Raw genomic sequence first — 27,098 nt, 5'->3', positions numbered from 1 at the left:
GGCTGCCAGGTGGCCTTGTGCTGTTCACAGCATCTCCCCACGCTTCAGTTTCCCCGAGTCCCTACTATCAGTTTGTTCCCACTTTTCAGCTGCCACGTCTGTAAACTATTTTCCATGGTGCATCCATAAACATGATCAGCAGCTGATGAATGTGCTCCTTAGGCTGACACTGGTGCCTGGGTCTGGGCTGCAGCCCGGGGCTGGGGGAGAGCGCAGGAAGATTAATTGAGCCATTGAGTTAGAAGAAACAATGATTTTTTGTGAGTGTGCGTGATTGATAAATGATTTTATAAAAATGTGAGCATGGCAGGTAATTTTAAAAAAAAAAAATCTCCATTGTTCCTGATGTAGGGGGGGAGGCATTATTTTTGTAATTCACCATTAATCCTGCCTGGATCTGAGCTAATCAGCTGAACAAGTGGCGGACCGAGCCCAGGAGTCCTGAGTGCTGCACTTGGCACTGGCCACAGCATGATCTTGATGCCTGTTCAGACAGGCTGTGCTGGTTCTGGCCAAATCAGAGCCTTCAAACCTGCAGTCCCTGCCCATCCCGCCCCTTCCCTCCCCTGGGGCCAGTGTAAGCCCTGGGGACAGGAGACACTACTGTCATGGGAAAGCAAAATATTAAAGTTGCCAACTTTAATATGCAGAACTATGCTGAGGAGTGATTGTATAGCAGCAAATATAAATGGTCCTGAGGCTGGCTTCAACACGGAGGGGAGCTGCCCGGAGGAGGCAGGACATACCAGCCTGATGGGGTTTCTACCTCTTCTTTCCTCCCCTTTTTTTTTGCCCCAAGTGATTTTCCAAACCTAGAGCATTTCTTCCCTCCTTGGCAGGAGGGGCAGGGGGAAGCTGGGCTTCTCTTCTCCTGCCAGTGTAACCAGTCCAGCTGCAACCTCCATTCCCCATAGCTCATCCGAAAGGGATGCAGGAGTCCCACTGAACCTGATCACCCGGGGCAAGGGCTGATCACCCTGTCGAATTGAATCAAGCAGCCCTTATGCTTGCAAAGGCCACAGAGGTGCTTTCTGCTCTCTCAGCCCCCTGAAAACTGCCTCTTCCCTATTGCAACACACGAGGCTAAATCCAGACCTGCCTTTCTGGTGGCCCCATTTAAAGGCTTGATGGTCCATTTAGAAAAGGTGAAGATATTCTGCACTTAGGAAGAACAATGTTGATGTCCAAATTCCGTGATTATGAAAGGCCCTAAAATAATAAGCTTGTCACACTGGGCTTGGTGCCCCACCGTGTAACCCAAAGCTGGCTGATGACAGCCTCCCTTGTCCCCCATCGCTGTGCTCCTACTGATGCCAACCCACCCAGCAGCGCCAGCATAGATAAGGAGCCAGTGTTTCTAGTGCTGCATCACCTTGGCCAGGATTAGAGAGGCTGGTGACCTCTCTGGGCCCCTCTGCCCTGCTGTCAGAGCTGAGCCAGTGGGAAAAACTGGAGCAAATGCATCCAGTCACGACTGCAGCCACAGGAGGCAGCCGGCTAGACACAGCCCTGCAAACGCTCAAATAAATGTGCAACCTCTCAGCCTCAGGAGGGCTGTTCCTCTGAGTAAAGTTCATAGCGTCACTGGAGTGCAAATCAAAGGGACTACAGACAGCCTCGTCTGACCTTCTCAGTGTCTCGGGGCTTTGCGTGTGATGTGTGGAGCCCAGGCGCTTCTGCTCGGCTAGGACACCTCCTGCAGGAAGGCAGCCAGGTCGGATTTAAAGACACGAAGAGATGGAGAAGCCACTGTTCCTCCCGTAGCTTGGGCTCTGGCTGGTCTCCAGCTTTTCCTTTGAGGTTATCTGGTCACTGCTTTCAGCGACTGCTGCCCCTGATTCTTCTGCTTCTCTGTCCCTGCAGAGAGACCACCTCCACACCTGATTTAGCATTTTACTCCTTATACCCATTCAGGTTTTTCAGCTCTGTGTTCAAGCTCCCCCTTTGCAGTCTTCCTCTCTGACAAGTCAAGATGAACACGCTCTTCCATAGCTTCCCTGTTTGGCATATAACAACAAAAAAAGTGATGCTGCAGGTTTTTAAGGCAGGCTGTTCATTTAATAATAAATAGAATGGTGAGAATAGTCTGGGCTAGAGGCACTGACAAGGAAGCAAGCTCTCTTACCAGGATTTATTCTTGCTTCCTAGGGCTGTGAAGTTCTCAGCCAAGCTGATGGGACAGGCCATGGCCAAGAGGGTCAAAGCGACCATCCTGTACGCCACTGAAACAGGGAAGTCGCAGGTCTATGCAAAAACTCTGTGCGAAATCTTCAAGCACGCTTTCGATGCCAAGGTATTGTACTAGCTCCCAGCCCCTGCAAGATTATGTGTGCATCTGTGTGGCCCAAGGAAATACATGGCTGTTGGAAAATGCATGGCTCCAACGCATGTGGAGCTTCCCAGCTGCCAAGGGTCTTCAGAAGCTCCCAGGATGTGACCTTGTGGGTCTTGACTGAAGCCTGCACGTGAATAGCATTTCCAGCTAATGCTCCTGCAGGCATTGTGGCATACATTTGTCTTCTGCCTCTCAGGTGGTAGCCCCATGGTTTGTCCATGTCCCTTGAGGCTCTTGTTCCCATCCTCCCTGTGTGGAGATCTCGGCCAGTGCACTGGCATGGAGTCAGCAAGGAGACGCTGCTCCCATCCCCAGGTGGACTGGGGTCCATCCCAGGAGACTGCCTGGTGGCAGAGCTCCCCACTGAGGGCCTCTTGCTAACATCTCTGTTGCTCCCAGGTGATGTCCATGGACGAGTATGACATTGTGCACCTAGAACATGAAACCATGGTCCTGGTGGTCACAAGCACATTTGGCAACGGAGACCCACCTGAGAATGGAGAGGTAGGACAGAGCGCAGGGACACGGGCAGAAGAGAGATGGTGGGGAACAGGGAAGAGTGTCCTCTTTTTGCTCAGCCTGAGCTGGAATGGCCCACAACAGGTCCAGGTTCTGTGTGATACCTGGTGCTGTGCCTACCTGCCTCCAGCCTGCTCTGAAATAGGGATATCTACTTATTCCCTGCCGTGAGACAAGTAACTAATACGTTGCTAAATTCGTCCTGTACGACTGATGTCAGTGTCACACAAAAGGTGCCAGCCCCTTGGCTGGGGAGCCACGACCTCCTCCAGCCCTGTACGACAGCGCTGCGGGCTGCTGGGAACAGCAAGCGGAGAGCAGAGCCGCAGTCCAGGCTTTGGTCACGGCTTCGCTTCCTGCAGACACCGGCAAAACTGATGGCCTTTTTTTATTTCTTCTCTGTAGAAATTCGGCTGCGCATTAATGGAGATGAAGAATCCCAACTCCAACCTGGAGGAGAGGAAGTAAGAGCACCCCAAAACCCTCCCTTCCCACTCACAAGCCCAGCAAGCAGGCAGCCCCGCAGCCGGGACAGCCTGCTTCTCTGCTTTCCTCCTCTCAGAAGGGAGTGTGAAATCCTCACGCAGGTTTCAAGTTTGCAAAGGTCCAAGGGATGGGACCTGACTGGAGGACCAGGGGATGGAGCGGGTGGAGGTCCCAGGGAGGACAAAAGCACTGAGTCAGGCATGCCTGTGGGCTCCAGCTTGTAATTCCCTGGGCTGACATTTTAAAGCTTCTCTCTTCAGCTGTAAGAGGCATCTACAAAAAAAACAAATAAAAGCTGCAATTCCCCCCAAATCATCGAATCTGAGAGCTGGGGCTGTCCAGGAGACAGCAAAATAGTAAGACTTGGAGGTAGAAAGGAGTTTCCAGGTGGGGGAGGACTTGAGCACCAAATTTAACTTCTTGTATCATGTGAAAATATTTCTCGGGAAAATAAGAGCTGTTATAAATACTGGCTGTGATGTTTATAACAGTGAGTCTGGAAATGGTACCTTGGAGACAGGGTCTGGGGTTTTAGAAAATCCCCCATCAGTGGAAGATGAGCCTTGAGCATCGTGTTGCATGTCCCAGAGGCTGGGAAGTGAGGGCAGCCGGCAAAGTGTTAATCATTTGGGGCCTCCTCTTATTTTAGCTATTAAGTACAATATATTTTGCCTAATTGGGACACTGCTCTGCTCTGGAGTCTCTCCTGAGTTAACACAGCGATGCTCGCAACTGGCAAAAGGCTGCTCCTTAATTAAGGCAGAATTAGCACTGGCCAGTGACGCAGTGCAACTTAACCGCCCTGACTTTCTGCTTGAGCAGCACAGAGCAGTGCCAGCGGGGCTGCAGAGGGGTGACGAACACCGCCGGGCAGGGCAGGGCAGGGACCGATTTGTACCTCTCCGCTGCTGGTGACGCAGCAGCCCTGAAGTGGTCTCCTTGCTGTGCAGCCAAGTAATCTGATGGATCCCCGCAGGGCTCGCGAGCCGAAAACCCCTTAGGTTTCTAATGGCCTCGTGCCTTAATGGGGACAGCTGACGAAATGGGCGGTGCAGGCTGCCCTGGAGGTGTCTGGATGGAGAAGGGCCATTTTGCGTGTGGTTCTTACCCCAAGGATCTTCGCTTTTTTGGGGCTGGGTTGGTGCAACATGGGGTTGGGTGCAGAGGTGCCACCCGTGGCAAGCCAGGCAGATTTGAGGAGGACAAAAGCACCTGAGCTCGGTGCTGGCTGTCCCAGTCACCTCTAAATGTAATTTAAGGGACTGGCAGGAGTTTCTAAGAGCCAGGACAGCCTGTGGCTTTGTTACCTGACAGCAAAAGTGGTCAGAGTGCTGGAAACGGTGACCTGCGAGGACAGATCAAAAGGGTGAGAGCTATTTTATCTGGAGAAGAGGAGACAGAAATGCAGTGCGGTAGCAGACTTCACATACGGAAAAGGTGACTGCAGAGGCGGAGGGAATAAATTACTCCCCATGGCCCCCCCCGGGACAGGCCAAGAGGTCATGGCTCTGTATGGGAGGAAGAGGTGCTGACGTTAAGCATGAAAAAAAGCTTCTGCAATGAGAAAAGACGGCCTGGAGGAGACCATCTGGGGAAGAAGGGCAGCATCAGCCTGGCGTCTGTAGGAAAGGGCTGGATAGAGCAGCTCCTGCCCATGCACCCCATGGACTCCCAGCTCCATGTCCACCAGGGGATGCTGAGGGTGGCTGAGCCTGCAGGGTGGGGATCGTGGCCTCTCTAAGCCACAGTGTCTCGAGGAGCCTGCCAGGGCCCTGCGGCCCACAGCCCAGGGGTTTTGCTATGGTTGTATATTTGGTTTCTTCTGTCTCACAGCAAGGGTTTTCCAAGGATTTTCAGAGGCATTCATAAGCCATTCCTATTTAAGGACCCACTGTTCAAATGCAGCCCATCCTTCAACAGTCGTCCCCTGCCACAAAGACCTATTCATTTCAGCAAAAGCTGCTGGTGCCCCGTCCCTGGGCCCAGCACCCAAGCGGGAACGTGGGCTTCATGCCCATCTAAACTGGTGGGCTGTGCTGCCCTGCCTTCACCACGTAACCCAGGGTGAGGACATGGCCCAGGGAGAGTGGAGAAAGAAGTGGGTCCGTCCAGATGGAGTGAAGCAGAATGGCATGAGAGGTCTGGGCAGAAAGGAGGAGGCTCCGGAGCAGAGGTGGAGCACGGGGCTCTACGACCCTGGCAGTTATTTTGCTCAGGGGTTGTCTCCTCTGCGTGGTGCGCTGGGTGCAGTAAGTCTTCTGTGACTCATCCACACACTACTGCTTCATTGCTCTGGCAGTATATTTAGAAACTCTTGAGTAGAGCAATTTTTGAAGATGGTTTAATTCAGAAATACTTTTGCTGTTGTCAGATTTTTTTCTCCACTCCCCTTCCCCCTCCTCATCCCCTCTTCTCTCACTCTTTTTTTTTTCTTACTTCCTATGAATGAAAAACCCTTCAGAATATCTGTTCAGACATATACCCGACCTTGTGTGCAACCAGGGAAGGACAGGTAAAGCCAAAGGTCCTGTCAGCTCTGCACCGCTGGGGAAAATATGGTGGCCAACACCTGGGTCAACCCACTGGGAGGTGGTGACTGGAGGACCCCATGGAGCAGACCAGGTCCGGCTAGGGGGATGCAACATATGGGCTTACCCCCGGGAGGGAGCACATTTCCCTGCTCTAGCCACTGATCATGGTGCCGGCTCATGAAATATTGAGTCCTGAGCTTGAGCCTCCTCTTGTTTGGTCTCCTCCACAACCCGGTCCCCTCTGAGCACACAGCCTGGTGGGAACCACACGCACATTTATCATCACTGTAATACTTGACGTTGTTGCTGTTCGCAGGAGCTACAAGGTCCGTTTCAACAGCGTCTCCTCTTACTCGGATGCACGGAAATCCTCAAGCGATGGCCCTGACTCCAGGGACAACTTTGAAAGCACAGGGCCCCTGGCTAACGTCAGGTAAATAGGATGGGGTGGGAGGCAGCAATTTCTTGGGACAGAGCTGGAGCTGGTGCTGCACAGAGCCTTTCTCCTATCACAGCTCTTACCTAACACATGATGTATTTTTGCAACGTGCAGATCCCTCCACGCTCCCCGATGCTGATGTTGGCCGTGGTGGTGCGGGAGGGGGAGACATCGGTGTCCCTCCCAGCTCGGTAGCCACAGCTGTGTCACCTCTCCGCAGGTTCTCTGTGTTTGGGCTGGGGTCGCGTGCTTACCCCCATTTCTGCGCCTTTGCCCGGGCGGTGGACACTCTCCTGGAGGAACTGGGTGGAGAGCGGATCCTCCGCATGGGAGAAGGGGATGAGCTCTGTGGCCAAGAGGAGTCCTTCAGGACCTGGGCCAAGAAGGTCTTCAAGGTAACCTGCTTCCCTTGTGCTCCAGGGAGGAGCAGGGGGTAGAAGGACACAGGGACAGAGCAAAGCTGCTGGTTAGAGCTGCATTGAAACCCAGCCTCCCCTTCCCTACACCGGGACACCCGTCCATCACCCTGGCCCACAATAAAGAGGTTCTCCATATTTTGGTGGAGCTGACGCTCTGGTTTGTGATGACTGCCAAAGGGTGAGCACTGTGTTGAATTCCCGCGTTATCCGAGATGCCTGGGGGAGGAGGGCAGCATGAGATACGCCCATGGCCACCAGTATAGCCCTACACCATTGGGGTGTGTATGTGTACGTCCTCCATGCGTTGGCTGAGGTGGGTGGGACAAGGGGGATCGTGGGGCTCAGTCGGAAAGCCCAGGGGCAGCAGGGAGATGCCTGACAGCCTTGTGCGTGCTGCAGGCAGCGTGCGACGTGTTCTGCGTGGGGGACGACGTCAACATCGAGAAAGCAAACAACTCCCTCATCAGCAATGACCGGAGCTGGAAGAGGAGCAAGTTTCGCCTGACCTATGTGGCTGAAGCCCCAGAACTCACACAAGGTACAAAGACGGGGTCATCCCGGAGGGCTCTAGGCATGGGGCAGGTGGAGGAGAAGACATAGTGGGCTCAAGTGGGGGCAAAGGGGCCAAATTTCCTTACTTATTCTGTGTTAAATTCCCAGCATTTCAGTCTTGCCTTTCCCCTCCATCACATGCCCAAAGGGCAGTTTGTGATGGTCTCAGGCCCCTCTGGCTGGTCTGTGTCTGTATCTGTAACTGAGATGTTGGGATATGATGTGATCTCCCTCCTCCTGACCTCATTTTTTGAAGCAAAGAGCTGGAAACCTGGGAGCTTTCCAAGCTCGCTTTGTCCAAATGCCGCTCCGCTGAGCGTTGCGGTGCAATGGCAGGTCCAGCCTACCGACACCTGGCCCCTCAGCATGGCTCCTGCAGCTGATGATCTGCCGCACTGGCATAGCTCTTCCTAAATTCAGGCTCTTTGCTACCAGCCAGGTGGTACTGGCAGTGAGAGGTGCATGCCTGCACATGAGGGCACGTCCCCGTGCCTCGTGCGGGTGGTTTCGGCGTCCTCCTCAGTCACTAACAAAAGGGACACGTGTTTGGTTCCCCCTGGAGGTTTCTGATCCCCCAGGCTCACTGAAGCTTTGCAGGAGATGGGGGCAGGAGGGTGGTTGAGCCCACGGTCCGCATGCTGCGGCTGACCTCAGCCAGCTCCAGTCCAAAGGGCTGAACCCGCAGTGGTGGCCGACAGCCCTGCAAAAGCCAGAAGCTGTCTGCCTTGGCAACGCTCTGCTGTGTTGCTTCACTGACTCTTCTCCTCCCCAGGACTGTACAGCATCCACAAAAAACGCGTCTATGCAGCCCGGCTTATCACACGCCAGAACCTGCAGAGCCCAAAGTCCAGGTAAGAGATGCAGCTGCCCCGAGACCTGTGGGAGCTGAATGCACTCGTGGTGCACCCAAGCATCCATGCACACCGTGCTGCGAATATCCCTTGACCCCTGAATGTCCCATGGATACCATCTTTGTGCAAATCATCACCAAGGCTGGGAGCCACATTAACCCCGTGAAGGGTGTTTCCTGCCTTCTTATACAGTGAAACCTCTGCCGCTACATAAATTAACCCGCTGCCTGTAAGGATGAGGAGATGGGTGGCCGCACTTGTGGAGTGGCAGGGTGCATGCAAAGAAAGGATAAAATTGCTGAAGCAAGAGGTTAAACTGGTTTTCCCTTTTAAAAAGTCTCTGAGAGTGAGTCAGAGGCGAGGGGAGGCGGACACTGCAGTGTCATTTCTAGCTCTCTGCTGTGTCTTTAGCGACGTGCTCAGCGGGGCACCAGAGCTTGGACATGCCACTGCTGCCCAGCACACCCAGTGTCTCTTGAGGCCAGACTCCCTGAAGGACTCCCCCAAAACACATCCTGCTTTTTCTCCTTTCCCTGTAGTCGCTTGACAATTTTCCTGCGGCTCCACACCAACGGACACCAGGAACTGCAGTACCTGCCCGGGGACCACTTGGGTGTGTTTCCAGGGAACCACGAAGACTTGGTCAATACCCTGATCGACAGGCTTGAAGATGCCCCTCCAGCCAACCAGCTGGTAAAGGTGGAGCTCCTGGAGGAGAGGAACACAGCTCTAGGTAACCAGGGCCACCTCTACGTAGAGGTGGCCTCTCTCCTCCTCACCCATCCCTTGTAGTGGTTCTTGTAGCTCCTCGGGGAGGTAGGTGGCCCCCAGGAGAAATCATTTCCCATCTCACTGGTACATTTGCCTGGATTGGGAGCACCTCCTTCAACCTTCCTCTGCCCAGAGCCATGTGCATTTGAGGTGCAGAGCAAGGGTTTGAAGGGTGAGCAGGGCCCTGGGGAGAAGATGTTTCCTCATTCTTCAGAAAAATTAAAGGCATTCATATTCTCATGGAAAGAGCAATGTCTAGGACTGGAAAGAAGAGTTAAGGGATCTTGATGGACCGTCCCAACCTTGTATTTCAGGGATAAGTCTGATACCCTACCGCCATGCACAGTGTAACAGGAGATGGAAAACAGTACTAACTCAGCGTGACCGAGGCTGAAGGTGGTGGAGTATCATCAGACTCATATTTATGCTCATTGTAGAGCATCTTACTTGTAGCATGAGGATATCTCATTGACTCTTCTTTCCAGCTCTTCATCATTCACTGTCTCAGAGCTGATAAGGGAGAATGAAAGCAAGGATTTGTCCACCTTGGCTCTTATGCTCAGCTGATCCCATGGTTGTGCTGAATTCCCTCCTGGCAGGTGTCATCAGTAACTGGACAGATGAGAACCGTGTCCCACCATGCACCATCTTCCAGGCTTTTAAGTACTATTTGGACATCACCACCCCTCCCACACCCCTGCTGCTGCAGCAGTTTGCTTTGTTGGCCATCAGTGACAAGGAGAAGAAACGTCTGCAGGTCCTTAGCAAGGTAAAGCCTCAGACCCCAAGCCCCAAGTTCCTCAAGGCCCTGGGGACTACCACAACCCCAGGGCATTTTCATCCCACGCTGTGGTTAGGCTGAGTCTCTACCCATGGCAGCAGGCCTCCTCCTGCCTGCCTTCACTGCCACCCACCCCAGCTTTGCCATAGGCCTGGTGGGATATTGGTAGAGGCACCTGGCTTGGAAGAGGTCGATGCTGCAGCACTCTCCTCCTTCCCTCCCTCCCTCCCTCCCTCTTTCCCTGGCTGCAGGGCTTGCAGGAGTACGAGGAATGGAAGTGGTCCAAGAACCCCACCATCGTGGAGGTGCTGGAGGAGTTCCCCTCAGTGCAGATGCCCTCCACGCTGCTGCTCACACAGCTCCCCCTCCTCCAACCGCGCTACTACTCCATCAGTTCCTCCCCAGAGATGTACCCAGATGAGGTCCACCTCACCGTGGCAGTGGTCTCCTATCGCACAAGAGGTACCATGCTCATACAGGGGTCAGTGGAGAGAGGCTTGGTGTGGAGAGCAGGGAAAAAGCATTAGCACGTGGGCAACACCACAAGGTCTTTGGCAGAGAGATGTTATTTTAAAGCCTTTCTACCTGCTGCAGTGACTAGATTCCTTCAACCCATGACACTGCTGTCCCATGTTATGGAGAATGGCCATCCATCAAAGGGCAGCGTATTGCAGAGATGCCAGATCTGGGTCAGGTACCAGCAACAGACCAGCCACGGTGGCTCCAAGCTCCACGTGGGATCATTTGTTTGCCCACACCAAAGTCCACATTGCCACAGCTAGCCAGATTTCTGTACCTGTGCAAGCACTGACGTGTCCCAAGCAGCCCTGGTCATGGGGTAGATGGACACAGCCCCGTCACCCCTGCAGCAGGCAGGACACAGGGGAAGACACTGGCCATTCATCTGGGGCTGCCATGGAGCACTTATGTCTGGAAGCACTACAGCATGATCCTGCTTCTGCCAAAAAGGACCAAAGAGAAGTTGGGTGCTTCCTAAATATTGTGGAGGTCCAACTATCCCAGAGCTGGGTCCTGGGTGAACTTGGGTAACTCCACAGAGGGATCCAAGTGCCAAACTTCTGCCAAGTTCATGGGGGGTGGATGCGGAGATAGTAAAGGTTTCAGTGAGGTGTTCATGTGGAAAGTAGCAGGGAGGGTTTCAGAAAGGAAAGCAACTGGAGTAGTTGGCTGGTGTGTCAAGTACAGACCTCCTTTTCTCCCCTCCTAGATGGAGAAGGACCAATCCACCATGGAGTCTGTTCCTCTTGGCTCAATCGGATACAGACCGATGAAGTAGTACCCTGTTTTGTAAGAGGGTAAGTGGTCCACACAAGGCAAGGGGTGAAAAAGATGGGGTGAGCCCCCTTGCAGGATGAGCTCTTTGCCCTCAATTCTTCTTTGCAAAGCACTAAGGGCGCAGAGAAAACAGGGCTGGATTTGTGAGCAAATGGGTCCCTCTGGGGTGCAGTTCTTCTGTGCTAAAATGTCACTTTCTGGGATTTCACGTTGTTACCTACCCCTCCCTCTATGGGTGGTGTCGCCGCTTGCCATGGGCAGAGGCGAGGGAGGGAGCATCCTGCTTGGGTTTAACTGGTGTCTTCGATGTGTGCAGTGCGCCCGGGTTCCACCTGCCCCAGGATCCCCAGGTGCCCTGCATCCTCATCGGCCCCGGCACCGGCATCGCCCCTTTCCGGAGCTTCTGGCAGCAGCGGCTTTTTGAAATCCAGCACAAAGGTGGGTCGATGCTTATTCCTCCTGTTTCTCATCTCAGGAGAAACCTGGCCTGGTGGTGTGGGGATGGGGGGGTCCAATCTCCCGCCCGGGCCGCCCCAGCAGAGGCAAAGGGCTTCCTGAAGCAGCGGCTGACCCAAGTGCAGGCTTGGAGGCCAGCCCAAACTCCCAAAACAAACTCCATGAAAACCCACCTGTAAAACTTTGCAAGTTTTTATGGCATAACGGTAGTGCTGGAGTTGTTTTTTTTTAAAGAACTTTTAATGCAAATTTATGTAAAATATGCATTTTCCACCTATCATTTAGACCATTTAGGAAAAAAACCGTTTAATTTCTCCCCAAAATCTGCCACAAGCGCCCCTGCCATGTGATCCCAGGCCATGTGCTGGCTCAGGCAGTGCATTACCTCCTCCTTGCTGGTTTTTCCTCCCTCCCAGTTTGGCCAGGAAAAGCTCCTGGCAGTCTCACGCTGGGTGCTGGGGCTGCTGCCAGATCTGCAGGACGGTGGCTTGCAGAAAGCAGGTATCGGTGGTCCCCGGGCTAACTGCTTCCCCTGTCTCTTCTCCAGGTCTGAAGCCTTGTCCTATGGTCCTGGTATTTGGCTGCCGGCAGTCCAGGATCGACCACATTTACAAAGAGGAGACGCTCTTTGCCAAAAGCCAAGGTGTCTTCAGAGAGCTGTACACAGCCTACTCCCGGGAACCGGACAAACCAAAGGTGCGTGGCGGGCACTGCTCCAGTCCCGGTGTGCAGCCCTGGGCGACCATGGCCAGCCGGCACGGTGTGGAAATGCTGGTTCCTTGGCACAGCCACAGCGTCTCATGCCCTGGGGCGCTCTGGTTGCATAAGTGTGCAGGATCGTGGCCTTCCCAGTGCAGCCCCGTTCCCAGGGCACATCCCCATCCTTGTGTGCCCTGCATGCATGCCCACATTGCTCACGCTTTGCCCTGGAGGGCTGCAGCCATCCTCACCAGGTGGGAGCAGATGAGGAGGGGAAAGGCACGTCTTCCCAAGCAGGTGGGCAAGGAGGGACATCACCCGGTGGGGTGGCCCAGAGCCAGCACAAACATCTGGTCTAAATCCCCACCGCCACCTGAGCAGGCCTGGCAATAAGATATGTGGTGAAGGTGTGAAAATGCAAGAGCAAAATGATGCTTTGCTGCCTTCCCCGTCTCTTTTCTATCATTGTGGGTGCTGCAAGGTGCAGGCAATGCTCCCCCTTGAAGGCAGCTGCTGCACACAAAGCTGGCTGGGCCGTGCAGGTGGATAGGGCTGAGAAGCTGTAGTTAATCTCAGCTCCCACCTCCTTCTCCTCCCTCAGAAATACGTGCAGGACGTGTTACAGGAGCAGCTGGCCCAAACTGTGTTCAAAGCACTGAAGGAGCAGGGAGGCCACATCTACGTCTGCGGAGATGTCACCATGGCTGGGGACGTCCTCAAGACCATTCAGCGCATCGTGAGGCAGCAGGGCCAGCTGTCAGTGGAGGAGGCAGGCACTTTCATCAGCAAGCTGCGGGTGAGTAGCGTCTGCACCACGAGACACCACGCGAGCTCCTGCCACGGGCGCTGCACCTGGTGCCTCCTCCTGCAGAACGGGCAGCACCAAGGAGACGGGCGCTGGCAGGGGGATTGCAGCTCCCACCCATGCTGCCTGCACCCAGGCAAGGTTGGGAGCGTGATCTTCCAAAGCTTTGGGTGCGCAGTGGAAGTCACCTCGCTTTGCAGGAGCTCTGCTCCAGGCTGCAGCCGCCTCAGCCTGCACTGGACTCCTGCGATGAGCTTGGTGCTGTGCTGAGCACTGGTACAAGCTCTTTTGGGCACCCTGGGTAGCCCAGGCAGGGCTTGTTCACCTTGCTAAGTCCCTGCTGTGCCTCCATCACTGCAGCAATCTAACAGGGCAGTTTGTGGGTCCCCCTCCCCAAATCTCCTCTGTCTGTGTGGCTGGCTGGGCAAACACATTAGTGCAGACGTTGCAGCTGAAGCATAAATGAACTCAGTTTGGGACGCAGGCCCAAGGGTGGTGCTCGAATGGCTCTGCTTCTGCCCAGGAGGATAACTCAGCCCGATTCCTATGGGACTACCCCTTCTGAACCATGTACCCACGCTCCATCCAGGAGCCGAGGGAGCCCAGAGCCACGTTTTTAGCTGGTTTGCAAGCAAAAGCTCTCGTACGTGGGCCGGCCTCGGGCTACTTGTCCCCCTGACGGCCAGGCAGTCCCTGGGTTGCCAGAAGTTGAGGAGGTCTAATGCACCGAGCAGCTCCACCACTGCCCCACAGTGTGACCTTGGGAAGGTCATTTCACCTCCCTGCTTGTTCCTGCCCCTCTGCCCTGCCTGTCCCACCAGCTCTTGTGACAGGCCCCAGAACATTTGCTGTGTATTTGGTACCTACCCACAACACGAGAGCTTTCTGGTGCTGCAGCAACACCAACTGTTTGTAAATACTCCCTTTTTTCCCACTGCCCCTCTCCCATCCTCTGTTTCAGGATGACAGCCGGTACCACGAGGATATTTTTGGAGTCACCCTGCGTACGTACGAAGTGACTAACCGCCTTAGATCTGAGTCTATTGCATTCATTGAGGAGAGCAAAAAAGATACGGATGAGTGAGTTGACATGTTTATTTTAACCCCTGCAGTTGTCTCCCAAGCGCGTGGGCTGTGGGATGGGGAAGGGAGCTTTAACTTTTGCACATGTGTGGGCCGCCTTACAGCAGAGGCTGAGAAAAGGCATTTGATTTTTGCACTGGAAGCAGAGGCTGCTGCCTGGCAGTCTCTCTGAAATAGCTGTCACCTCGCTAGGACAAATCCCCCCTGGCCTTCCTAGGTTATTGCACCTGCCATACCAACATGCTCAGACCTGACAAACCCATCCAAATGGTGATGCAAAGCAAAAGAGTCCTACCCGCTGCCTGCCTCTTCTCCCCTGCCAGCGAGCCGGCAGATGATGGGCTGGAAGGTCTGCAGGACCCATGGTGAGGGGTGGCTCTCCCCAGCTCCAGTGCTGGCTGTGGGGGTCCTGGCTGGCTCCAGGGGTGCAGGTAGCAGGTACCCGCGGCGGGAGAGGTCTCCAGGTTGCTGCATGCCCGCTTAGGAAAGATCTAGAGGCTTTTCTTTCCACTGTTGTAAAAACAGCCAAAAGAAGTAAAAACACTTGACATTTGCTATATTTGTTTCTGTTCTACCACGTCCTGCCATTTGCTCAGCTCTGTCGTGGTGGGATTTTCCCTGGCTGAGCAGAAGGATTATTTAGGATAAAGGATGGGCGGCTGCAGGGATCTTGCTCCTTGTCCTGGCCCTTGGCAGCCTGGGGTGCAATCCCTTCCCTGCACTCCTGGCTGTGCCGTGTAGTGCCCGGCTGACCTGGAGCGAGTTTCCCAACATCCCTGTGGTTTGGTAGGAATTTTTCTCCAATGCAGCACATACTCTGGGGTCTGCACTGTATACAGAGTGCCTCAGTTTCCCATCTTTAGGTAGCGATAAGGGTTACCTACCTGCCCACCTCACCCAGCTGCAAAGGGCTCTGTAAATTCCTGTCTACAACGTGGTCCCCTGGGAAGTCCTTAGTCCTAGACGCTCCTCACCGCTCCTTCTAAGGCCAGCCTTTCTCCCCTTTCCCTTGCAGGGTTTTCTGCTCCTAACTGGACCCTTCGCCCCAAGGGGATGCCAAACCAGTCCCAGCACCTGCTGCCCCCTCCAGCCGGAGGGCACCGGGTTTTGTATTTCACGGACACGGTGGCTCTTTTTCCGCGGGGAACTGCCCATGGAAAGTGCTCTGTCTTTCATCCTGTTGTTGTGTCCTGATGATGATGATGATTTTTATTTCCTTTTCTTCCTCTTTCTCTTGCTCTTGTCCTGTGGCCGTTTCTTTCCACCTCCTTTCCCTGGATTTCCCCACTGAAGTACGATGGCTTTATAATCTGCAGTGGCTCTTAACAGAACTTCACATTTGTCCTTCTTCTCATGAGGGCATTTTGCAGCTGCATGAAATCACCACCTTCGTGATCACCCGCGTTTTTGGTGTTTTGGGGGAGAGCAGAGGTGGCAGGGGCTGGGCAATGGCTAGGTCTTGTTGCTTGACCGGAGCTGGGGGTTGTTTCCCCCAGGATCCCCCTTTCCCCAGCTCGGTGCTTGGCTGAATCCTTGCATTTTCTTGGCTTCCCTTTGGACATGTACAGACCTGGGCACACGCCCGAGGCTGGGGGCAGATGATGTGCAATGCCCTCATGAACTTTGTTCATCCCCAAGCAGCCTGGGTACAAATGTCTCTGTTTTGATCTGAAGGGTAGGATGTCTCTGATTCACGTGTTGTGATTTCTCCTAAATGGACTCTGCACTATGTTTGCCTCCTTCTCTGCTCCTTGTTCCCCATGAGCCTCTCCTTATGCTCAGTCCCCACTTTTGCTGTCATGAAAGTCCTCCCACAGAGGAGCAAGCATCGAACACACAGGCTGATGTTTATGCTAGGGAAAAACTCATGGCAATGACTGCTGCTTGGCCAGGCTGTACTCTGGAAGGCTTTACGGGAGATATGTGATCTGCAGCCATGATGCTGGTGGGACAGATTCAGGGACCGGCTGCATTTGCATGCAGTGAATGTGTGAACCCTCTCCCAGGTGAGACTGGAAAGCCATGAGGATGGGAGAGAAGCGGCTCCAACCCCGGCGGCAAGAGGCACCTCCTGGTAACAAAACTTATTTGGAAGGCAGTACTTGGACGGTTACAGAGGCTCCTGGTCCTTGGTGAGGATGTGCCAACCAAGGACTCTTGAAAGCCCAGAGAGCATCAGCTCCACCTTAGCACAGTCTCGTGAGCAGTTCTAGGACAGCAGACCCCAGCCACTTCCACACCTTCGGGAGCAGAAAGTGCCGGCACGGAGCGACCTGCCTGCCAAAAGAAATACACGTGGCATCTCGGTGGCAAGCCAGTCCCCTCTGTAGGCTCTGCGCCACCTGCCAGCGGCACGAGCTGTCTCTGCCGGGACATCTCATGTGAGAAGGGAGGTGAGATCAGCTGCAAAGATGCTGCGTGATTCTGGGCTCTGACATGCTCACACCTCAGCCCTGCTGCAAAAATCTGGCCCCAAAAGCAATCTGTTAACACAATCACAGAAAGGTATCAGTCCCTTTAACAGAGAAAAGCTGTCTGCAAGGTAAAGCATCCATGACCTTGTGTGTCCTTCCTCCTTCTCCTCCCTTTCTCACCCTGAAGAAGGTTTGTCCTCCCTTACTGCCAGGATGGGGACAGCAGGGTACGGCTGCAGCTCTTGCTGGAGGCAGGGATATGGGGTTGACATTTTGAGCTGGTAGACGCTGATCCTTTCCTCCTGCCCCTGCTCTGCTGAACTGTGCACTGATGCTTGTATGGAGCAAAGCACCTGCACCGGCAACAGCACAGGGTTTATCCAGGAGCTGCAATGGTGAGCTTGCTTTCAGAGGGCTAAGCTTAGCTGCCCTAAGCCAAAGTAGGAACAAAAACAGCTGCAGGAGGTTTGCTGCTCTCCCAGTCCATGTACAAGCTGCGCTGGCTCCCCTGGCCCCAGGCTGTGCAGTTATCCCCTCCCTCAGCCAGGACCTCCTGCCCTTTCCTGCTGCTTGGCTGGCCACGTCTCCACGTGCTGTGACCATCTTCTGCAACTTTGCCTCCTTGAATGCTTGAAGCAGCTCCAGCCCAAAATCCAGGAGCAAAAGGCCTCCAGGCACTGGGTGAATTTGAGATCCAGGTCTCAGTTTTGCTGGTCCCAGCAGAGCATCTAGCATGGCGTACAATGCGAATGAATGCTGCCACGGTGTGGCCAGAGCCGAGCTCGCTGGGCTGGCAGGGTGGCCGGAGAAGGGTTTGGAGCCAGCTGCAAGGCCAGGTTTGTGTCACTGCCTGGGGACTTTGTGACCTGGAGGTGAAAGCAGGACAGGACAGGAAAAAGGGCAGCGCCTGGTCCACCTCTGTGGGTTGTGCCCTAGTCCCAGGGCAGGCAGTGGGATGGGGGAGCCGGGTCCCTTTGCTGCTGGGATGTGTGAATTTGGGCAGAGGTCCTGTCTGCGGGAACCAGCTCCCTGGCCCTAGAGCTGTGAACGTACAGCAAGCCTGGCCCTAACCCCCAATCCTACGGCTGCGGAAACAGACCTAAAGAAAAAAAAATTAAACTCATCCCCTTCTTTTGCGAAATTTGATTCTGGCTCTAGACTTTGTGCTCTGGTCCTCCTTTTAGTAGAAGGAGCGATGCAACCTGAAGAGGAGGTAGTGCCTGAAGAAATGCCCTTGTCTTCGTCCTCTTTCCAGTTCATCCTGTGTTGCTGGCAATTAGTTTTCTCCTGTCCTGCCTTCTTCCTGTATCTGTATAACATCTCCCATCTGGAAGTCATATTGCTGCTGCAGTCTGTGTCTGAGATGAATTGGCTTGCTTTTCCTGCACCCCAAAGCTTGCCACCTCCATCTCCCCCTTCCACCTGAGCTGCCAGCGAAAACAGCGAGGAAGCGCAGCAGAGAAGGGAACGGGGTGTGTGCCTTGCCTTCGGTGGGATCTCCAAAGGGGTCTGTGCAGGGCAGACAGCGAAAGCCGTCCCAAGTTCAACAGGCATCGGGTAAGTCAGTCCTTCAGAGCCCTTTGGAAGGGAAATGCTGGTTTAAGGCCAGCCTGCCTGCCTGGCCCTGGAGAAGAAACACCCTCCCTGCCGTGAAGGTCCATGAAGTTAATATGTCCCCCGTGGCTCCGGGTTGCCTCTCTGCTCCCTCTGCCTGAGTCGGACCGTTCAGTCCTCACAAGCTGCACCACTGGGAATTTTGATTCATTATTTTTTGTTGAGTCAGTCTCAGACATCTTAACTTCTCCTTCATCCCCCTTACCTGCAGGGGCTTTGCACTCCCCTCCAGCTTAACTTTCTCCCAGCAAAGGGGGAAATAAACTTGCGGATCTGCTTTATCATTCCACAAATGCGGCTCCTCCACCAGTTGTCTAGACTCTGCTCATCTCAGTGTGACATTTCTGACGCGTGGGTGTAGCTACAATATCTTCGGCATGCATAAACGGCAGAGAGCGAGGTGGGGTCTGCTGCAGACCGGTGCCATGAGCTGCTCAGGGGTGTCATGCATGGAGGGGTTGTGCCTCTCGGGCACTCAGTTCACAAACCTGTCACCTCCGGGTCCCTGCTGCCCGTCCAGGCACAGCCCCACGCAGCTCCTGCAGCAAGGGGATACTGGACCTGACGGACACCCAGCCTGATCCAATGTCCCAGTCCCTCTCCTGGAGGATGTCCACCACTGCCTGTTTTGCAGCAGCTCAGCTCCTTTTCGCTCCCCAGGGATTAAACATCAAGAGGCTTTTCTCTAAACAGGAGATCTGATTTTCAAGACACCATGAAGTGAGGGTTTTTCTCTCAAAGATTTTAGTTCATAGGTTTTTCAAATGTCCACAAAAAGTTACACATCAACTTGAAAACTCATGGGAAATGGTTCTCTGTTTTCTCAACCTGCTGTGTCCACTAGCAGGGAAAAATGAGTTGTTCATTCAGTGCAAAGGGTCTCTACTGCCTGTGTTGTTGATGACTTCAAAGGTTTCATCTCCCCAGAAGGACTGCTTGGGAGTTTGTTGTTCTTCTATTTATGAGAGACAGCGGGAAAATAATGAGAATTCTGCCATCAGGAGTAGGCTCGCAAAAATGACACCTCCATGATCGTTGCTGGGTAGGCCTGAGCTCGTTGCACTAGAGGAACCGATCCAGTTGCATTCATACTGGCCAGAGAAATGGGATTTGAGTCTGGGCTGTCCACGCTCCCTGTCCCCTGTCCTGTGCCTACATGTCCCCAGGGGCGAGCAGGGGACTCTGTTCACACCCAGAGCAGCGTGAGCCAATGCGTCTGTGCATGACCGGCAAACTTGCAGTTGTGTCCTGAGAGAACATGATTACACCTATGCAGAAGAGGAGATGGGAAGGGACAGGAGCTGCATGAACCTGTGTCCAGTCTAACTGTGACTGCTCCGTTAGTTCCTTTACCGTTAGTATGCGACGCCGCTCGCCCCGTCCCAGGCTGTAACCCAGGCTCCCTCCACTGCCTCCCTCTGGAGATCCCTCCTTACTCCTTCGCAGCCCTGTCTGCCCAGCCAAGAGGTGCAGCGAGCTGCTCAGCAAGGGTGGGTCCTGGGGGTGGCAATGGACTTACAGTGCCTTGTGCTGGGAAGAGACTATTGCACCAGGGTTGCCCTCCCGTTCCTGCTCTCTCCAGAGGTGCTCCTCGCACACAGAGACTGGGGGATGAGGGGAACAGATGACTTCATTTTACAAGTGAAATTCTTGGTGGGCAAATTCCCCCTGGGATAACTGAGAGCAAACTTAGAGCCCTGCTCAGCCGTGCTCTGCAATTAATCTCCCAGTGGGGGGTTTCATAGGGGTATGGAGGCAATGCAGGGTTAGAGTGTGGGTGCAAACTGGACACCACCTTCTGCAAGCACCATGGGTCTGTGAACACCTACCAGGTACCGGAGACCATGTTTGTATTAAGCTGGGGGTGGGGGAAGAGGGCGTGTTTGTGCTTGAAGCCTCATGGACTTGCACCAAGCCCAAGCCAAAGCTGCTGCCTCCCGACTTACGACCACTGAAGCCGTTACAGTCCTCTGATTTATACCTGTGGGGAAGCTGCAGAGAGTTCCCAGCGTTTTTTGGAAGGAGAATTTTATGCTCAAAACTAAATTTTGTTCCTGCTTTCACTGGGGACCAGTTGTCAGCTTCAGAATTGCTCTGATAACGTTGCAATTGCTTTGATAGTTCCAGAGGGGAGCACAGTCCCTTTACAGAACAGATGGAGACACATTTTCAGGACCACTCAACTTTGCCGTAACTCTGTCTTTGTTATAAAATTTTCTTCTGCTATAACAGGAGGAACAAAATTTGGCCAGTGCTGAACGCTCTTGAAAACTGTATTCCCGAACTTGGACAAAATTAGTCTAGAATCCGAGTCCTCCCAGATACAAAATGCCTTCCACACCCACCGGCTTCAGTGGTGGTGGGGATTTCAGAGCTTGCAGGATCAGGCTTTCACAGCAGCCGCAGCAGCAGCAGCAAGCAGCAGCAATTTCATGACGGCAGTATTTTTGTCTGTGTCAATCTGCACCTGCACTTGCCTGCAATGCATGACTCCAGTAATCCATTTGAAATCTACCCTCGACAGGGAGATCTGAGCTCTAGCTTCTTCCATATGGCCGTGTGTATTTAATAGGAAATCAGGGGAGCTGGAGAAAGCTAATGAGATTGCTGCTTTAAAGCACTTGGTTCCAGAAGTAAAACAGACCTTACCAGAGGTCGAAATTGGCTTGATTTTAGCATGGGTACAAGGGCAACTCATGGAATATTTAAGTATTGTAATGCAGATATACTTTTTTCCTGCTGTGCCAGGAATGAAGCAGACTAGAAACTCTTGCCCTCCACCCCTACGGATGTTTGGCTGTGATGGAAGTTTGAGCCATCGAAATCACAAGAAAAGACCAGATTGTGAGTTCATAGCCGAGCAGCCGCAGCTTGTTTAGCAGTGAGAGCGCCTCACTGCGAGGGCTGCTGCTTTCCTGCCTTACTCATTCATGTACCTACCTGGCCAGATTTCAGGGAGGGAGGAGGGAGGAAGCACTTCAAAAGCAAGAAAATCGAACCTGTGAGCCTTGCCCTGAGAATCCCTTGCTTAACAGGAGCCTACAGGCCAAGGCTTTGCAGCTACTCCTCATTACCACGGCGGGGAAGCGGGCAAGACACCGGGGGCTCCTCTTGTATCTGCGGGCCAAAGCTTGCAGAAGCTGTTCCGGGGCCGTGGAAAAGCAGGAGCGTGGAGCTGGGCTGCGGGTAGGCTCCCGCACTGCCTGCCTGCAGCATCTGCACACAGCTCTGTAGGGCTGGTTCAGAAACCTGCTAGTGAATTACACTGGGCAAAGTATATTTCTTCCGGAGGCATTCTTAATACTTTAAAAATGTAAAGACTAAATACTGAAAAAGTTGATCTAAAAGAGCAACTGATTTTGGGCTTCTTTTTGTTGCTTTGTTTTCATGTGTTGGCTTTGGGTGGGGAAAGCAAAACAAAAAAGTATATCAAATTGTTTTGGACAAAATTGAATATTTTGTCCCCACAATAATTGCTAATGGAGATTTTTCCAAGGGCAACAAAACTGCCTTAATATGTATTCAACTCCATCAAGAGGCATTAGCGCTACTCACTTCTGAGCCTGCTTTTTTATTTTTCTCTCTGTGTGATCGTGGCATGGAATCATGTCTTAACAAAATACTCTTTACAGTACTCAACAAGATGTCCGGAAACAGAAGGCCGTGTTTCAGAATTTCCCCGTGCCCAGCATTGAAGTGATGGCTTTGAAGCCAATGAAATTCAATGCAAAATTTCTGCTTTGCTAGAATTCCTCAAAATAGGCAAATATCCACAATTCCCAAGGTTAAACATGCTCTGCTGCCTTGAGATGCCTTCAAAAAACCCTGGGATCTGTATGCTGAAAAGAGCTTGAGAGTAGGTTCCCTGCAGCAACATCCCCAGCTCTTCCAGAGTGTACACAATTCCCCAGGCAGTAGATGAACGGAGTAAGATGACTTTCAGCCAGGACTCATTGCTTTTTAGATTGCATGTAGTTAGAAACATGAGTTCTGCCAGCTGCCTAGGGAATTTGATATTCAGTGCCAATTAATTTTTGTAATAGGAACAGGGATTTATTCCCTTGATTCCCTTAGGCACCTTTGAAAAGCGTACGCCTCAAAGGTTGGTTGGTTGGGTTTTTTTTCTGGTGGCCTTTTTCCTGAAGAGCAGTGGTGCCGAGATGAGACAGAGGACTGATCTGTGAAGGGTAGCAGCTTTGCGGCAGGCAACTCCCAACCTTTCCGTTGCAGAGGTTTTCTAAACTCTTCAGCTGTGGGTAAATTCTGCTCTGCTAGATGGGACTCCAACCTCTCGCTGCTCTCTGGTCCACCTGCTCTTTCCTCCCTCCCCTCAGCACCTCCTCATGTCACTGTGCCTTCATTTGGTTTATAAAATGATGCCGTGATTTAAGACTGGCACATTGTCTTTACTCTCACTTTGCATCCCATAAGACAGGTATGTGTGGAGGGGGGGGTTAGCTTATTTTGTAGCTTTTCGTGTGATCCTAAGGTAGGTTTCTTCTGAGGAGTAAAGGGGTGGGGACAGTGGGAGCAGGGATGAGCCAGTGTTTGTATTTGATCATACCAGTGCTTTAAGCGGTCAGAAACATGGTTTTCCCCTACCTCTGAGCTCTCGATGCTGCTAAAATCTCTGCCATTCGTACAATGTACTCCAGCCCCCTCTCTCGGACTGACTCTGGCTCTGTTTGCAAGATATCCACATCGTTCTAAAGCATGCACCTCTTTCTGTATAGTTCCAATCTTCTGATTTTATGGAATACTTATGCCTGTTTGCATTACAGTCAAAATAAAAAAGTGAACTAAAACCTATTGGACCTCGTTCTTCTCTTATCTCTGGGGTTTTAACGCTGAAGGGCCTCTTCTGATATCTTGGCCTTGCTCTGGTTCACTACCTGTAATGCCAGAGCACTATAAATAGGATGGTAGCGTCAATCAGCAATACCTATTTATCTGCAAGACGGAAAGACTTTCTTGTAAGGTTGCTTGAGTCACAGCATTACGTTTCACATCATTTATACCATGTTCCCCGGGAAAATGCCACAGTCAAGCAAGGAGGGCTGTTTGTACACAATGCAGGGCAACTTTGGGTATTGGAGCCTCAGGAACACAGCAGCAGTACTCCGGGCAAGACCTGAGAGACCTGAGCAAAAAGAATGGCTGCATGTGGCCAGGCAAATGAGCCAGAAGCACGGACATGGCTTTTTACATGGGAAGGTGCTGTTGCACGTGGGTACTAACCCGCCTTTATTTAAATAGATCACTCCTTAGTGCTCCCTGAAGAGCAGAAGGACATGGATACGATCAGGGCAGAAAGATCCCAAGTTGTCTGCAAGGAGCAGGTGAGAGGATGAAAGGCATCCATGTGCAGGACCGAAGGGCTGCTCCCCTGGCAAGCCCTGCAGTGCCAGGCTGGCGTGAGGGGAACGTGGCTGCGGTGTTACCCGATACGTGGCGGTGGTTTTACCTCAGACATTGCTGCAGTTATGTCGTCCATCAAATAGGATTCGTTACTCGGTGTGCAATAAGCCCATTTCACACCGAGTCGAGGCATTTCTTTATTACGGGTCGGCGCAAAGCTGGGAGCTAGGTGGTATCCCACAAAGCTAGCTCTGCTCCGTACAAAACTATAGCATATTTATCCTGTTACATGATTAGCAGAAACCTGCCCGAGCTGACACTCACCAGTTAGTAATTAACGTTCTGCCTGCCATTGGCTTGTCATATGCGCGTATGGTCCTTGAAGGTGCGGGGGGGCAAATCCTTTTGGCCTTTAATGGAGTCGGTGGTCGCGATCTCCCCCTGCCGCCTTTACCTGTCCCCTAGTTACCGCAGTTTTTGCTGACTTCATGTTTCTTTGGCAATCATCTAGCCTCCGGCGCCTTCTAGGGCAGGATGTTCCCCTTTTATCGATCTTGTCGTTCCTCTTCAAGGGCATAGTCGTTGTAAGGCATGCGTTGTTTATACAAGGTAATCGGGCTAGTACAGTGAAGCTATTGGTTACCAGTGCTCCTTGGAAGGTCAATACGGCACATTTAATCCTAACTTAAACAATGTCCCTACAGTCTAGGTATTAACCCAAACATATGGCTACATTTCCCCCCTTTGAGACTATAAAAGAGGAACTTCACTGTAGTTGCTCTCATATTAGTCTCATCCTCTCATAACTTTGTCTCCCTGTTATAGAAGAACAATTCCAAAAACACTGTGTTATTACGTAGGTACATACAAAAGCTAATAAGGCAATTATTATAATGCTTAATAACTTTTTTACCCATAAACTCAAATCAGGGAACCAGGAAGTCAACCATTTATATGTTTCTTCAAATCCTTAAGATGTGTCATCCCTTCGTATCTCATGGAGTATTTTAGTCTGTTTCCAGATCTCTTCTAAATCTGTAGAAGTCCTACCATTCTGGTCTACGTATACACAACTTGTATTTAAAACTGTGCACACTCCTCCTTGAGAGGTTAGCACCATATCTAGAGCCATTCTACCCTGTAAAGTGATTTTCTCAATTACAGCAGAAATATTTACTATAGCTTTTTCTAATTCACTAATGGGGGAGAAACCATCTAGCGAAGGAGTGAAGTCCTGTGTGTCTGTCAATCAATGGATTCTTTGTGTTTCTTTTATTTCTCCGGAGGTAGGTTCTCATCCATACTTGAGATTCTAATTTTTCAATTGTTGTGATATTAGGTACTACCGCTCCTAAGGTACATGTTCCTCACCCATTAGGAGGTAGGGTTTTACGAGCCTTGTCACCACAAAGCCAATACCAACCATTTCCCATCGGAACCCACCAGCCAGTTCTGTGCTTTTCAGACCACTTTTGGTATCTGATTTCATATGTACCTACAGAACAATCCACGTATTCCCCTACATAGGTAGCTCCGGTACAGTTAAGCGTAGGTCTTGACTGCGGCCATTCTGTGCTGCGCTTACATCTCTTTAGACATCGATAATAATTTCCTGGTAGATTGTGAACTTCCCATTCTTGTTCTATTGTATCATTGTATGATGTTTGGTCACTGTTATTCTGTACATGTTTTACAAATACCGGGAAAGAGAAATTGAGGGGTATTCCTATTAAAGGAATACCTTTCTTAGAACGCTCGGGGAAATGAGTACAGATCCAACAATTAGACTTGTTCACCATTTGTGCTGTTTTTTGCATCAAAGTAAAACGCCAATTCTGCTCCCACAGATTTTCTGGTTTCCTGTAAAGTGGTTTAGCACAACTTAGTACAATCCGTAGATAACAAAGGAGTACCGCTCCCCCTTAGTTCTTTCATTTCTTATTTTAAGGAAACCGGTCCTTTTAAATGAATAATTAGAGAGGCAGAAAACAAAATTAATAAATAGTATAACAGCATCGACCCCTGTGTACAATTCAATTCAATATATGATTCTCCAGTCCCCCAAGTACAGTTCATTGAGCTTTGGAGATTCTCAGCTGTAAGGGCCCTATTTCCTCAGCGGTCCACTCTTTCTGCGGAGACTTCTTCACGTGGGTATAACGTATCCAAGAATCTATGCCTGTTACCTTCACTGCAGTATAGGCAGGATTAAGTAGGGACCTTTCCACTTTTCTTTTAGGGGTTCATCTTTCCAGGTTCGAACGTAGACGAGAGTCTCCCAGTTGGAATTCATGTGCAGCGGTATCTAGAGGTAATGGTGCTCGTGGTGACAATACCCTTGAAAGAGATATCAAATAAGCTTGTATAACTCTAGTTCCCATTATATGCATTTGGTCACCTTTTCCCATAATGGGATTAACTGGGTATGGCTTCCCGTAAAGGATCTCAAAAGGGCTTACTTTTTTTTTTACTTCTAGGAGTGCTTCTGATTCTCATTAATGCTAGTGGCAATACCTCCACCCATTTCAAATGGGTCTCTTGGCACAACTTAGCAATTTGTCGCTTGAGAGTTTGGTTCATTCTTTCTACTTTCCCACTTGACTGAGGTCTCCAGGGTGTATGCAGTTCCCCTTTCATTTGCAGAAACTTGGATATTTCTTGTACTATGTCAGCAATAAAATGGGGTCCGTTATCTGATGATAGTCCTTCCAGTATTCCAAATTGGGGAATTATTTCCTTTAATAGTACCTGAACTACCTCCTTTGCCCAACTGGTGTGACACAGGAAAGCTTCTGGCCAGCATGAAAAGGTATCAACAGGACAAGAAGGTATTTATATTTATTACAGTTAGGCAATTCAGAGAAGTCTACTTGCCAGTGTTCTCCAGGAGTTATTCCTCTTTTTAGGTTGCCAGGTGGTGGCCTTCACTGAATTTTTGGATTATTTTTACAACAAAGGAGACATTTTCTAGCAATTATGTCTGCCAGTGTTTGCATTTTTGGTCCTACAGCATATCATTTAACACTGTTGACCATTGCTTCTGCTCCCATGTGAGTTTCTCTATGCAAGTTAATAAGAATAGAGTTCATTAATTGGGGAGTGACTAGGACTTGGTGGGTGGGCGTCACCCACCACCCTTCTTTGTTTTTACTACAATGTAATATTTCAGCTAGTTTATTGTCTTTTTCCAAATACTGGGGCAGTTCCATCTCCACATTCCTCGCAGGTATTAATGCTCGCTGAATCTCTTCCTGTAAAGCTGCCGCCTTCGCTGCTAAATGCGCCTTGCGGTTGCCTTGAAGTATATTCCCTTGACCTTTCTGGTGGGCTTTACAATGGATTATAGCCACTTCTTTTGGTTCTAATACTGCTTGCAAGAGATCTCAAATCTCACGTCCATACTTAATAGGCGTTCCTTGGGAGCCCAGCAATCCCTTCTCCTTCCAGATGGCTCCATGAGTGTGTACCACTACGAAAGCATATTTGGAGTCCTTATATATATTGAGGACTGTTCTTAAACCCTTGTGGTAGCACCATCCAACATAACTGTGATTTTCTCCCTGTCATTGGGTTCTCCCACTCGAAGGCAAACAGCATCTGACTCTGTTCGCTTACTGGGATGCAAAAGAAGGCATCTTTTAAATCTAATACAGTAAAATATATGTTAGTGTCTGGAACCGTAGTCAACG

At 51.5% G+C, this 27,098-nt stretch overlaps 1 protein-coding gene across 1 annotated transcript in view; it reads left to right on the top strand.

The window, feature by feature from the left end:
• NOS1 (nitric oxide synthase 1) overlaps positions 1 to 22,860 on the top strand; it is a 59,453-nt gene extending 36,593 nt beyond the window's left edge. Inside the window, exons 14-29 of the mRNA XM_076352594.1 lie at positions 2,149 to 2,293; positions 2,735 to 2,839; positions 3,260 to 3,318; positions 6,188 to 6,304; positions 6,531 to 6,705; positions 7,129 to 7,267; positions 8,054 to 8,132; positions 8,672 to 8,865; positions 9,503 to 9,672; positions 9,936 to 10,146; positions 10,913 to 11,000; positions 11,297 to 11,418; positions 11,984 to 12,132; positions 12,737 to 12,931; positions 13,902 to 14,020; positions 15,039 to 22,860. Of these exons, the coding sequence (XP_076208709.1) occupies positions 2,149 to 2,293; positions 2,735 to 2,839; positions 3,260 to 3,318; positions 6,188 to 6,304; positions 6,531 to 6,705; positions 7,129 to 7,267; positions 8,054 to 8,132; positions 8,672 to 8,865; positions 9,503 to 9,672; positions 9,936 to 10,146; positions 10,913 to 11,000; positions 11,297 to 11,418; positions 11,984 to 12,132; positions 12,737 to 12,931; positions 13,902 to 14,020; positions 15,039 to 15,054 (2,083 nt within the window). The 3' untranslated portion in view covers positions 15,055 to 22,860. The remainder of the gene's footprint in view (positions 1 to 2,148; positions 2,294 to 2,734; positions 2,840 to 3,259; positions 3,319 to 6,187; positions 6,305 to 6,530; positions 6,706 to 7,128; positions 7,268 to 8,053; positions 8,133 to 8,671; positions 8,866 to 9,502; positions 9,673 to 9,935; positions 10,147 to 10,912; positions 11,001 to 11,296; positions 11,419 to 11,983; positions 12,133 to 12,736; positions 12,932 to 13,901; positions 14,021 to 15,038) is intronic.
• Positions 22,861 to 27,098: the final 4,238 nt, after the last annotated feature.

The sequence above is a fragment of the Aptenodytes patagonicus genome, chromosome 15 (assembly GCF_965638725.1).
Source record: "Aptenodytes patagonicus chromosome 15, bAptPat1.pri.cur, whole genome shotgun sequence".
In the NCBI taxonomy this organism is placed as follows: domain Eukaryota; kingdom Metazoa; phylum Chordata; class Aves; order Sphenisciformes; family Spheniscidae; genus Aptenodytes; species Aptenodytes patagonicus.
The sequence above is the reverse complement of the archived record's forward strand: the minus strand, read 5'-3'. Positions and strand labels throughout refer to the sequence as shown.